Consider the following 14,411-nt stretch of genomic DNA (forward strand, 5'->3'; position numbering starts at 1 on the left):
GCCAGCACCATCAAGCTTGCAGGGAGATTCGTTTTTTGCCAGCTGTAGCTTGACTCTTGTCTTCCAGTGTGGCCCCATAGATTGATCCATTCTGGTAGTAGCAAAAACAGTACAAAAAGCAAACAATCCCCCTCCCCATTTCCTTGCTTATCTAAAAAAGGCAAAAAGCCAATGAACTCACTAACGTTCCCTTCGGCTTGTAATACACTCTTTACCACATTCCAGATCCCTCAGCTCCTCCATATAATAGAGGCTTACAGCTGGACTTAAAGTTTTGCTTGATCCATTTAATGTGGCACATGGGAGTCTGATTTTTCAGGCCTCACTCCTGGAGCTGGCAGGTCCTTGGAGGACAGAACCTGGAGGGAAGGAAGCTCCTTGCATGGCTCTCTGAAAGCGCTCTTTTTCCAACTCAGGTCTGGTACGTTCTAGACTAGGGAACCACATCCAGGCCTCTGTGGCAGAGAGTGATATGGACCTTTAAGGGAAAGGGGGGAGGAGATGGAGAAAGAAGATGAGATAATGCAGGGGTTCCTGAAGAGGCAGTAGTGAATAAGTATGTCACATTCTGGGGTGCAGTCCAGACCAGTGAAGGATTGTGTCGCCACCTGCTCTGCAACCTTGGGTGCCTCACAATGCTTTGTTGTTGTAGCTCCTACCTGGGGCCGCTCACAGTCTATGTGCGTGCAGGTCACCCCCTGAATGTCTGTGTATAGCTCCTGCCCTAGTCTAACAGCTCTGGCCCCAGCAGCCTGTCAGCAACACTCCAGCCACACCCTGTCTTTCACCAGCCTCAGTTACTACTTGCAGGGTGATCCCGACGCACTCCCAGTCCTGAATTTTCCCCAAAACGTGTGTTCTGCACTGTCCAGCCCTCTCCTGGACAGTTCAGATATTAGAGGTCTGTTGCTTCTGTAAGGGGTCAATATGCAACAGTTTGCTATTTCAGCTGGCATTACCCAAAGAGCTCAGTTTAAACACAACACTGGATTAGTTTTTAACTACAAAGAGAGAGATTTTAAGTAAGTACAAGTTGTTAAAGTCAGAAATGGTTAGAAGAGAAATAAAGATAAAACTGTTTCTAGTAGCAAAACTTACCTTGAACCAAATCTAGTTTGCTTAAAATCCTTACTACAGATTCCCAGCAACATTTCTGACCAAATTCTCAGGTCAGGGCCTCTGCCAAAGTCAAAAGGCTGGTTCCTTTTTTGTCTTAGGAGAAAGAAAGAAAGAAAGAAAGAAAGAAAGAAAGATTGTGGAGTGTCTTTACCCCTAGATAAAGTTCCTTCCTGCTGTGTGGATGGAGACATGGAGCGTTGTGGTGAAAGAGGTTCCATATTGTTGCTTGCTAAAATGCAGATTGATTGTTTCTGCCACACACACCCCTTTGTTGTCAAAAAAGTGGCCACTGGACAGGTGACTGCCAATGAACCTTGATAATACCTGGCTAAAGGCATCAGTTTGTACTTTGTCTTTGCGAAACCAGTTTACATACTTGCTGTCTTGCGGACCCAGTTTACTACTTATATGTAAATTCAGGTGAAGACACATTCCTTTGTTTAGGATAGACCTGTTTAAAAACGTTTGCCTAGTCAGGGCTGTGTGGGTTTGAACATGTTAACATCATACAGGGGGAATTCATACCTTTACATGTAATGTTGCTACATACATTTCACCAGGATATTATTGACCAGTAAGTTATTAGTTATCAAATGATCTCTGACGAGGCATATTTGGTACAAAGATTATTACAATAGTGTGTAGGGTGTGAATACAGGGTTGCATTTGGTTGCAATGTAATAATGCTGTGCTTGCATAATAGGTAATAATTACATATCACTTTTATCCACAGATCTGAAAGCACTTTGCCAATGTGTGTAACATTATCCCCATTTTGCAGGTGGGAAGAAGGGTCCTGAGAGGCTGTCGGTCAGTGGTAGAGGCAGGAAAATAACTCAAGTTAATGGTGAATCTTCATTTAATGTGACTCTGGCCTTTTATAGTTTAATGACACGAGTTATAATTTTTCTGTCTTCCTACATTGTAAAAGTCCATCATCAAATTAAATCCCAGTATCAACATAAATAAAAATAGCCCACTTGTTAAACTATCAGACAAGCGCCTTTGTGCTTTCTCCTAAGCTGTTTACATGTGAGAGGAGCTCTCCATAAACATCCACAAAGCCACCTCATTGTCCTCTGAACTCCCTTGCTGCGATGCCTATTAAAAAATAATTAGTCAGTGGGTCTCGGCACACCAGCTGCCTACCAGTACTGGTCAGCATGTCTCATTGTTTCCTTGTGCTTCCCATGTCTATCTGTTGTCTCTTGTCTTCTACTTGAATTGCAAGCTCTTTGAGGAAGGGACTGATGTTTTGTTCTGGGTTGGTAAAGCACCTAGAACAATGAGGCCCTGGTCCATGACGTGGGCTCTGAGCACTACCATGTTACAAATAGTTAATAGTAGCCCAAAGAGCACAGGATGTCTGATAGTCTTTACTCAGCACATATTGTCACTATGTAAAACAGGAAGGAGTGAATTCTGTGCAGAATTCTCAGAAGAAAATAGTTCTGGAGCCCTATCCTGTGTGGTGCTGAGCATGACCTGGAAGAAATTCATGGGAGTTGAGGTGGTTCTCAACACTTTGCAGGATCCAGCCCAGGCAGTTACAGTACTACTCTGGTTTCTTTTCACAACACTGTGGCCTAGTAGAAAAAGCACTGGACTGGGACTCAGGAGATTTGGACTTTATTCCTGGCTCTGACACTGACCTATTGGGTGACAGGCAAGTCACTTCACTTCTGTGCCTCAGTTTCCCTATCTGTAAAATGGGGATAATGATACTGACCTCCTCTGTAAAGTGATTTGGGATCTACAGATAAACATGATATAAGAGCAAAGTATTATTACTTAAGACCCTGATTCAGCAAGGTACTGTTACATGTGTCTAATATAAAGCATGTGAGTTGTCCCATCGACTTGGCTTAAATGTGAACTGGGCCTGAGCGGGTAGAGAAAATTCTTAAACAGATCCATGGTGGGGTGAGCGGGGGAAGAGAGGGAAACACAACAGCCAAGACCAAGGCTGTCTGAAGTCCTCTGGAGAGCTCTGAGATTTTTAGGGCACATGGGAAAGAATCTAACTGTTCTGGCCTCTCACCAGGTTTTGATGTTGATGCTCTAAATAATAAGCTCTGATCTCATGGTCACTCTGTTGTCAAGCTCCCAGCTGCACTATGCAACCTTCTATATCACAGTACCCCTGTAGTATTTTTCTAGGTCTCATTCCCTTCTCGCTCCAGTGGGATTCCTCCTGGCTTACAACAATGTAAGAGGCAAATAAATGCATATGCTGCCAAATGAGCATACAGACCCTATTTTAAAACAAACTCTTGTAGCAGAGGAGTTAAGGACCACAGTGCAGTATTTTTAGAGTTTCACAGACAGGAAGGGGAAGCTATAATAATTGTACCCTTTACCCCCTAAGGGAGCAGAACAAGATTCTTAGCATCTACTGAAGACAAACTTGTGTGCAGAGACAGGCAATGGACTGTAAAAAAGGATTGTGTGTGTTTTTTGATAACAGATGGTGATCACACCAGATAAATGACTGTTTTCTCCTTTGTCTGTTAGGTGGCTTGCTATAATGGAAGTTCACATGCTAGTTGTTTTGTTCCTTTACAAATACGAATTTATTCTTTTGGATCCAGTACCAAAGGAGGTAAAATATTTGTATGTTTAATCTAAATCTTTAAATTCTCAACTGTGAATGTTCATAATATTGTTTATAAATTATGCAAGGGACAAATTCTGCCCTCACTTCTAGCTGTGTAAATCCAGAGTAACTCTATTGAAGCCAATGGAGCTACTCTGGATTTACAACAGTGCAGCTGAGAGCACATTTTGGCTTAGATGGCTAAACCTCATCATAGCTTCTCATTTGATGACTTTGTGCTGTTCGTGAATGGTACTTAGCACAAGGTAGAGGATGTAGAAATGTCTTCTCGTCTTAAGAACTGTCACCTCGTACATAATTTTATCCATGCCTGACTGGCTGGACCCTCGCCCCTTCATTACTTGCACAAGGGTTATTCCCAGGTAGGGAACTGAAAACTCCCAGGGATTGTTTCTCCACTGTCTTTGCACTCATGTGGCAGAAGGATAAGGTCACCAGATGCCAGGCAATATAGCAGTACCAAAGAATTCATGTTCCTTCTCATTCCATTAGGAGGTGAAGGTTTTGACCTCCCCTGCAGAATGGGCAAGAAGTTCAATGCACACAGTCCAGGTCCCACCACAGGCTACTCCCTCCGCACACAGCCCTGTGTCTCTGCACTCCCAAAGAGCGCACGGGATGTAGCACATTGGGAACAGCCTGTGCATCCCCAGGCTCATCCCCCGTGAGCATCCGATGGCACCGCATGACTCCATTAATTACTAATATCCCTTGCTAGTGAGCGAGTGGCTGAGAGTGGCACTGGCTGCAGCAGTTCCTTATTCCTGTCTGCATTCCTCCCCACCTGGCATATTGGCTAGCATTCCTCTTTGCAATCGTGGTGCTCTGCATAACAAACAAATTTGCCTGCTAGGACCCAAATGTGCCACTTGCCTTTATATCTAAGCCATCATAAGTGAGGTATCTAACACCAGGAAAGGAGGTGGAAGCTTGCAATGACTCAGGATTTATAGGAGTTGCCCGTTAGGTTGGCATGTTAGAGGAATGACACTCCTTGGTTCTGCTGGGAGAACCATGGGTTGTTGCTTCCCAGTGGTGGAAAGTCCACTCAGGATTGGAGTTGCTACAGAGCTGGTTAGCACAGCCCTCAAGATGGGTAGGACAGCCAGGGAAAGGGGCATGGCCAGAATACCTTAGTCAGCAGCTGGGTCTCAGCATAAAGCTCCCTCTCCCTGACTGTGGCCGTACTGGTGCTTATGCTCCCACTGGAGTGAATTGTGCCCTCTGTCTGCCACCACAGGATATCATGTCACTGAAAGTAAATTAACTCCACCAGAGTTCCATAAGGTCTCATGCTTCATACTGTATTAGAGCCAATCCTGACCTAAAATGAAGCATGAAAGTCAAAATCTGGCCCCACTGAACACAATGACAACTCCGATTGGCTTCAAGGGGAGTAAGAATTGGCCTTGATATTGGTTCTCAAGTCTGTGTAACAAGACAAAGCAAATGTCTAAGAAACAATCTTTATAACATTAATATCAAAGCAAACCAAGGCAATAGCTGTGTTCACTAAACTAACCTACGTGTATATTTGCCATGTGTTTCTACGGCTTTTCTATCTTTTTGCAGAGTCCTCTCCATTTAGTGGGGACACAGCAGCCCATGGGAGCATGCCGGGTTCAGTATAAACTCCGGCAATGAAAGCTGACTTGACTAACTCTGGTTCCTTTGCCAGCCGCTGCCCACGAGGGACCATGGCTCTGTTTCACTTTGGCATGTTCTATGTGCCCACATGTAGTCAGCGCCGTTAGCAGTTTTTAAATAGTTCCAAATGCTGCATGTGCTCTGTGTAGTTTTTATACCATACCCATCATTGTGGTATCTAAGCACCTGGGTCTGATTGCCTAGGGCACAGTATTTAAAACTCAGCCTTCTTTTGTGCATCTGCAATTTGTAGGTGCAATTTCTGGCAGTTCGAAGATCTCTAACTCGCTGACTGCACCCACAAGTCAGGCATTTAGAGGCCAGATTTATTATGCTCACTATTACTTTGGGGCACAAAGTGGGAGGCTGTGCTGGGACCCCTTTGAAAATCACATCCTCATGGACCAATTCACTGTTGTGCTGCAAGTTCACTTAGACCAGAGCAAAGGTGCTGGTAAGTGTCAGCAGATCAGAACAGCAATGCGTGGCATTGGTGTAAATGAATGCACAAAGTGCAGGACAACAGTGAATTGGGCCCTCTGGAGCAGATCCTCAGCTGGTGTAAATCAGTATAGCTCACCTGTCTTTGCTGGAAAAATCCTGATTTACATCAGACAAGGAGCTGACCTGTGTCTAAACTAAGACCAGCTGAAATATGTGAAAAGTGATCCTGCATACTAGGAGCAGCTAAAATTCCCACTGACTTCCACTGAGTTTTGGATGCTCCAGGGATGCAGAATAGGCCCCTACCTTGTCATACAATGAAAGCCTTGCCATGATGTTTGTTTTCCATTTTATACTTGGCAAGAATTTGCAAGAAAACTTTGTCTAAGGTCTGGAAGACTTTTGCTTTATTTTAATGATTTACAGCATGTGATATGCCAAATTTTTTTGGATGTTTCACAAATCTAAAAATACCTAACCCTAAAAAGAAAATCTAGTAAAAGCACTGTTAGAGGAAGTGGCTGAACAAATTAAAAATGTCTTTTAGACTATACAAAATTGTAACCACTGTCAGATTTGATACACTATAATAGCCTTTTTTTGTATATCTTTGGTTTTAAGTAAAGACTACTGATCACTTTTACAAATATTCACCCCCCCAAAAAGGACATTTTAAAATACTAAGAACGACAGAATTAAGTTCCATAGAAAAAAATAACAGCTGTGGTTTGATGCACTAAATTGGTGACCAGATCCTATCTCACATGGTTTATGGATCTGACAATATTGCAAGCTAGTCACATGGCTGGTTAATGATTTTGGTGGTAGTATATTACTGCAGCCTCTAGTTGTGCTCATTACAGTTACATTTACAAGACAGTTTCCATTCTCACTCTGTTTTTAATTGCTTAAGTGGTTCTGAAACACTTTCCTTTGAAGCTGATATTTTCATATGTGGCTACTGTCTAAAAGTATGTGTGTATATATATTTTTAATTTTTGAAAGTATAAGCAAAAATCTATTCTGGTATTTTGCAATCATGAGGATGGAAAAACCTCTTTTCCATTGCTTTAAAATAATTGCTCTCATGTTTTTTTTCCCAAAAGGGCAACAATTTGATATATCAGTAATTCCTAATGAGCAGTAATGATGCTATATACTATAAACACTTTTTTTATTAAGCAAAGTTAGGAACATTTGAAAATGGACTGTACATGAGTTCTGATCTGTCTACAGAGCTGGGATACCCTTGAGTGTCAACTTCAAACCTGCATAACAAACTCCTGGACTCTGTTTTGTAAATTTCACTTGGTGTTTAGGCCTCTGATAACTTTTCTTCAAACCCTCTAAAAACAACTCTGCGCTAAGATCAGATATAAGAGATTTTGTGCTGAAAAGGTTACATTAAAACCTATAAAGTTTGAGTGATTGCAAATAGGGTTAAGTATAAAAGTACTAGCTGAGCCTTACTTACACTGTCACTATTGTAACTAACCTGAAGGTTGCTAAATATTCTAATTTATAAAACAATGTGCAATAACTGTATAAGTGGTATCTTGTCAAGTACACTGTGCTAATTTAACCTGTCTTGGTTGTATGATTTAGGCCCTGAAGTTGCAAAGGGAACTGTGTTGGCACACTCCTACATCTGTTTGGAGTCCAAGTGTTTTCAATAGGGCATAAGGTTAGACTGTAAGCCCTGTGGGCAGGGACCATATCTGTGTTCTGTACAGCACAAGACATGCTGTTTGCACTCATCAAGCAATACAAATTGTTTTTAACTCTTTCCCTTCTAGACATTCTAACAATAAATATCCTCTCTCGGTTGATTTTTGGCCTCCCTTTAGCCTAATATTTTCTGTTGCTATTTTTCTCAATGGCACGGGCACCAAGTATACTTTACTGCCTGTACTACTCATATGCCACCATTTCCAACATCAGAAGGAATGTACAGAGAGCTGGGACACCTGTTGCATCTATGCACTCTGCTCATTGTTTCTTTTTTAATGTAAAAATGCCTTGCTAGGTCCTGATCTTACGGGGTGTTGGGCACCTCAACGTCCAATGACTTCCACAGTAGTAGCAAGTGCTCCATCAGTCCTTGGAAGCAGGCCCTTATTGAGGATACAAAGCCTGTGGGGGTTCTTGGAAAGACTCTTATTGACTTCAGTGGGCTTTGAGTTTGGCTCTTAGTTTACTGTTGTAGAGGTGAATACGGGAGAGGAAAGTGTTTCTCTCCAAAGTAACTAATCAACTATAACAATGGGATCAATGCTAAATTCCTCACTTAAGCTATGTCTACATTGCCCTGGAATTCAGACTCCAGGGGCATGAATAACAGTGCACACACCTCTTGGAAAAGGGCTACGCTAAGAACCTTTTAGTTGGTGCCCCCAGAGTCCACACAGGGGAGTTACAGCCCAGCATTTTGGTGTACGTTGCAATTCATAACTCCATAGTCCGAACTGCAGGGCAGTGTAGACAAACCCTTAGGGTCAGATTCTGTTGCCCATACTCGCATGGAATAAGTACCTTACTCTGCGAGCAGTCCAATTGAAATCAAACAACCATTGATATCACACTGAGCAAGGATCAATCTCAAAATTCAGACCAACAAAAATATCACAAAGTGGCCCAAGGAAAAATGGGTGTGACTCCAGAGGTCTTCATGCCTTCAAAATTTCTGCTGCTAACAATTTTTAAACCAATATTGGATGTTTTTATAAAAGATCTGCTCTAGAAGTTATTTTGGGGACATTCTATAGAGGAGGTCAGACTAGATGATAATAGTAGTCCTTTCTGGCCTTGGAATCTGTGAAAACGAGGGGCCAATGCACCTTGACTGATTATTTTCTGCCCAATAGGCCTTTAGGGAAGGCATCTGGGCCTTATAAAAGGGGAGATAAGAGGGCTTCTCAAGGGACCTGCGTTAGGAGTGGGAAGGTTAAACAGACAAGAGGCGCTGAAAGAGTAGGAAGATAGGGCTATGCCCTGCTTTAAACTGGCGCAGAAGAAAGTTAGAATGCTGAAGAGAAGACTGTGTTTTAGGGAGGAGAGACTGGCCCAGCTGAAACTGGGATGAAGATTTGGTAAGTCTGAGTTTTCTTTTGAAAGACTTTGTGCAAAACTTAATAAATTGGACCCCAAAAGAGGAAATGGTTTGAATATCTAGTGTGTGTGGACTTTGTAAGGGAGCCTTAGTTTAGGGGGAACCACACTTGGCCAGAATGGGATGCTTTGGGGGATGCCTGTCCCGGTTTGCTAATTACTATGAAACATGGCTTCCCCGTAGTAAGAGTCCCACTTCTCAAAGTTTGAGGCTACTTTATTTTTTCCCCCAAGGCAATGCCTCCTATGTGTCCCTTTCTGCACAACTTACTACCCCAGGAACCTTGCTTTTCCTTCATCTACGCCAAAGGCAGAAAAGGAAAGAGGTATGGGGCCTGCCCAACTATATGCATGGAGTGTGGGAAACAGGGACATGTAAAATGACTATGCCAAAACTGTAAGCTCTGCTGCATTGCACAGGACTCTTTGGAAACTGGGGAAAGCCCAGACTCTTAAAGATGCTGTGTTATGGGGTGATGGGTTATGAGTGACTATTATGGGATTGAAACAAAGGAGTGTGGGAACCCTGTTTGGATGAAGGAAAAGTGAGGCCCCAGGGGCAATGTGGTTTGGGGGGGCACACAAAGGCATTGCCCTGAAAAAAGTATCAAATTTTAGGAAGTGGGATTTTGTGTATGGGGAAGCCAGGCTTCATGGAGCTAGCAGACTTACTCTATGCCAGAGGGCAAAGGACATTCCTGCCTTGTAGCACTCTCTTCTGCCCAAGCATGACTCTGCTGAGGCCTGTCCCAGTTTCCTCTTAAATCAGGCTCCCTTAAAAAGTCCAAAAGCCAGATATTCATAACACTGGACCCCAACAAGAGAAAACTTATTAAGTCCTGAACCAAGTCTTCATCCCAGTTTCAGTTGGGCCCAGTCCATTTTGCTGGGAATTTGGCCATCTGCAAAGGTCTTCCCCTATTGCCTCAGAAGCCTTCTTACTCCCTGCAGGCATGTGCTAACAACGTGCAATTGTCTTGCCTCTTTTAAGACTCAGCAGCCTTCCCTCATGGTCTAGGGAGCAGCAGGTAATCAGTCCAGGCACAGTGGCTCCTTTAAGAGAGATCAGAGTCCAGTCATCCTAAAATATAGTCCCTGTCCCTTCTCATGAATCTAGAGCTGGTTGGAAAACAATTCTTGTTCCTGTGGAAAAAATGTTGTGAAAAAGTTTCTGCTTTTATTGAAATTTTGGAGTTTTGTTGAAAAAATAAAAACGTTTCAGCTGAAAACTCAGCCACTGCTGACAATTGCCTCCCCCCCAAAAAAAACTGAAAACAGACATTTCCTCTAGAAATCTAACTTTTGATGAAAAAGGTCCCTCTTCTCTATGCTTGCCAGCCATGCATCCCCAGTACACAGGGAAGGGGGCTCTGTCTTTACTTCAGTGATGTTACTTACTCCCTTTTCTGCCTAGATGGGTCGGACATATACACATTGTGATTAGAATTAAGCCAGAAGATTAAGTTTACCAGGTGTCTCCTGGAAACAGGTTGCATTTGGGGACAAAAAGACATAACACCATTTCTTGAAATGATCTAGGTTAAGCTAACAATAGCTGCCTATTAAATATATATATATATATATATATATTTTTTTTTTTTTTTCAAAGTCAATGGTGTTCTTAAGTGTTTGATTTAATTGGAGTTGGTCCTGCTTAGAGCACGGGGTTGGACTAGATGACCTCCTGAGGTCCCTTCTAACCCTAATCTATGATTAAGCACTGAGCCAAAGAAAAATGGATTTAAGCACCTGTGTTATTTTAAGCACATATTTAAATGATTTTCTGAATGGGAATGGACTTAACTATGCCCTTCAATTTAAGCACATGCGTAAGTATCTTGAATCAGGGCCCAATTGTCTTAGATAGCTAAATCCAGTAGACTTAGTATTTGCTGTATTCAACATATTTGCTATAGCAGTTTTACGGAAATACAAGGGATTACGTGAAATACAGAGGTAACTTTGTTGATCTTTGATGCAGCTGTTCATAAATTACATAACAGATTAGGGGGCGGGTGAGTCCCTTAATTCTGCTAGCTTGTTTCAGTGTTACAAACATTACAAGTGGTGGGTGGGTCTTGAAAATCACCAAAAAATATGTGACATAGTTTATGGACAGCCCCAGTGAAACTACCAAAGGTTAAGGGCCATCACTGTTCCAGCAAAATAAAGTTTTAAGCCGTCACATTATATAATAAAACATTGGTCTTCCTTGGCAGCAAGCAGCTTTCCCAGTTATTTGGTGCAATCTAAATGTGTGACTCGTCACATGGCCAAAAATATTTCCTCCCCGCTGGTATGCAGTGGCAGGGGAATTAGGCACAAGAAGGGCATTCAGGAGATAATGAGAGTTTAACTGAAACAACCAAGGAGAAGCTTTCATCATGTGTCTATTCTGAACGACATCGGACGTGCCACTGATTGGCAGATCATTATTTATTTCTTCTCTTTGATCATATAATTACCCGGAAAGGCTTAATGGAGTTATAAATATCTTGTTTCCATGGGAGTCGTGGGAAGATAATTATAGTACTGAAGTCTTTACAAAGATCATTCTGTATGTACACTGAAAAGGCCCAGTCCCATGGATAGTGTATGGAACCAAGAGTCTAGACTGCTGGGTTCTGGTCCCAGCTCTGCTACTGACTTACTGTATGCCTTTGGGCAAATTGTTTCATCTTGCTGTAAATTAGTTTCCCTTCTCCAAAATGGCGATAATGATACTTACCCACTATTGTGAAGCACTTTGCAGTCTATCGGTTAGAAATGCAAAGTATTATCTTATTCAGCAAGACACTAAAGAGTGTGCTTAAGCTCTACTGAAATCTTTAAGCCTTCAGTATGTGCTTAAGGGTATGTCTACACAGCTTGCGGTAGCGAGCCTCCCAGCCTGGGTGGACAGACTTGGGCTAGCGGGGCTCACACTTGTGCTCTAAAAATAGCTGTGTAGACAGCACTTTGCAGCATGGGCTGGAGCTCCAGCTCTGAAGCCTAGGGAGGGGTGGGCTTCAGATGTAATTTCAAAGCATTGTCTATGGAAGTATTTTTAGAGCGCTAGCAGGAGCCCCACAAACCCAAGTCTGTCAACCCAAGCTGGTAGGCTTTTTGCTGCAGGCAGTGTAGACATATCCTAAGTTCTTTGCTGAACAGGGGCCTACAGTATTTGTATTACTAATATATTGTGTATAAAGCAACACAAACAGAGTTACAAACATCAAATATTCACAAGAAAGATTTTAAAACTTTTGCTGCACACTTAAAGGAATTATACGGGTGGAATACACATTTTACTATTTACTATCCCTTCAGAATGGTTTGTATGTAATTTACGAGTTGTATTTAAAAATGTACAAGCAAATTTAGTTTAGGACAAAACTACAATCCCTTTCCAAACCAAACACCAGTAAAGAACGTTGGCTTGAAATTGTGCAACATCTGTCTCTGAGGGTTAATTTTGACAAACAAAGTTGGATAATGCTATTTTGCCAGTGTATTATTTCTGCTTCACTATGGATTTGATACAGCACCATTCCCAAGTATCAAAACATGGCACATAACACAGTAACAGATAACCACAGAGCATAATGTATTAGTGTAATGCAATTGTTATTACTAATTGCTGGGAAGCAGTGACTCTGAAAAAGACTTGGAGGTCATGGTGGATAGTCTGTGGAACATGAGTTCTTAGTGTAATCATAGAATCATAGAATATTAGAGTTGGAAGGGACCTCAGGAGGTCATCTAGTCCAACCCCCTGCTCAAAGCAGAACTAACCTCAGCTATATCATCCCAGCCAGGGCTTTGTCAACCCTCAGCTTAAAAATCTCTAAGGATGGAGATTCCACCACCTTCCTAGGTAACCTATTCCAATGCTTCACCACCCTCCCAGTGAAAAACTTTTTCCTAATGTCCAACCTAGACCCCCCGCTCTGCAACTTGAGACCGTTGCTCCTTGTTCTGTCATCTGCCATCACCAAGAACAGCCTAGTTCCATCCTCCCTGGAACCCCCTTTCAGGTAGTTGAAGGCCGCTATCAAATCCCCCCTCATTCTTCTCTTTTGCAGACTAAACAAGCCCAGTTCCCTCAGTCTCTCCTTTGCGGTGGCCAAAAGGGCTAATGTGATCCTTGGATATATGAATGGACATATTGAGGATTCAGAGAATAGCCACAAGAATAATTAAAGAATTTGAAAGAATGCCTTATAGTAAAAGACTGAATCTGTTGCTCTTATCACAGAGAAGGTAAGGGGTGATTTGATCACAGTTTATAAGTACCTACATGGTGAACAAAACTTTGATAATGGACTCTTTTGTCTAGCAGACAAAGGTATAACAAGATCTAATGGCTGGAAATTGAAGATAGACAAACTCAGACTGGAAATAAGGTGCATTTTTTAATAGTGAGGGGAACTAACCATTGGGACAACTTACAAAGATTTGGGTGGATTCTCCATCACTGGAAAATTTTTTAATCAAATATCGGATGTTTTTCTAAAAGACATGCTCTAGTTCAAACAGGAATTAATTCAGGGAAGTCCTATGGCTGTGTTATGCAGGAGGGCAGACTAGATGAACTCAATGGTCTCTTCTGGCCTTATAACTTATGAATACTATAAATCTTTAGCTTAATCTGACTAGTATCTTACTCTGTAAGTAGTCTCACTGAAATCAATCTAATTAAGGGTAACAGAATCTGTCCTTCAGTTTTTACTGTGATCTTATATAGACAACACTCCCATTGACTTCAATGAACGTTTGCCCATGTAAAGGTCTTAGGATGTGGTCCATTGTCCCTTGACATTTCTGTTCACCTCTTGGTGTGCATGTGGACTCTCAGACTGGTGCAGTGTGCTCTAAACTGAAGAGATGCTGTCTGTCATCCCTTCTCATGTCAAAGATCTGAGTTACAATTGCACTTGACCCTCTTGTATCTTAAGTTAATTAAGCCCAAAAAGCAAGAGAAGTTTCACAATCAGTTATCTAATGTGAGGCTCATGGGATCTGGGGAGCATGTTTTCAACTTTCTATGTTGTAAATATTGTAGCAGGCCTCTGGCTGGTAACTCAAAGATTTTGTGTCCCCCAGCCAACTGAGAACTGATGTATTCAATAGGGTTTGCAGCCCTAGTCTGTGTTAGTGCTAATTCAGATCTGGGGTGAATTAAATTTTTCTGGCCCAAGTTCAGGAAAGCATCCCAATTCAGCAAAGCACTAAGCATGTGCTCAATGGACCACTGAGTGCTCTCCTGAATTTATTTCTCTATATATATGCTTTTCTGAATTGGGGTCTATATAAATAATATGACCTCTGCCCAAATGTCATGTCCAGCTTAAACTTAATAGCTAGGTAATACATGATAAAATGTAAAATCCCATTGAGGCCACTGACCTTTATTAAGTAATTCACTGTGGCCTCATATATTGCTATGTGCCCCTCTTTCGCTGTCCAAATCTTAGTATTATCATCTACTATTTTA

The 14,411-nt window shown here is 42.0% G+C and overlaps 1 protein-coding gene across 3 annotated transcripts in view; it reads left to right on the forward strand.

The window, feature by feature from the left end:
- The window catches only part of LOC137150884 (24-hydroxycholesterol 7-alpha-hydroxylase-like), a 70,202-nt gene that overhangs the window by 34,432 nt on the left and 21,359 nt on the right, over positions 1–14,411 (forward strand). The window contains exons 12-13 of one of the 3 annotated variants that reach the window (XM_067544923.1): positions 3,634–3,721; positions 5,309–7,654. The exons of the other annotated variants lie outside the window; for them this stretch is intronic. Coding sequence (XP_067401024.1) covers positions 3,634–3,721; positions 5,309–5,380 — 160 coding nt within the window. The 3' untranslated portion in view covers positions 5,381–7,654. Of the gene's footprint in view, positions 1–3,633; positions 3,722–5,308; positions 7,655–14,411 lie in introns of those variants that run through there. 3 annotated transcript variants of the gene reach the window in all.

This window comes from Emydura macquarii, unplaced genomic scaffold (genome assembly GCF_026122565.2).
Source record: "Emydura macquarii macquarii isolate MOO-44397 ecotype Brisbane River unplaced genomic scaffold, CSIRO-AGI_Emac_v2 contig_1039, whole genome shotgun sequence".
NCBI classification, from domain to species: Eukaryota; Metazoa; Chordata; order Testudines; family Chelidae; genus Emydura; species Emydura macquarii.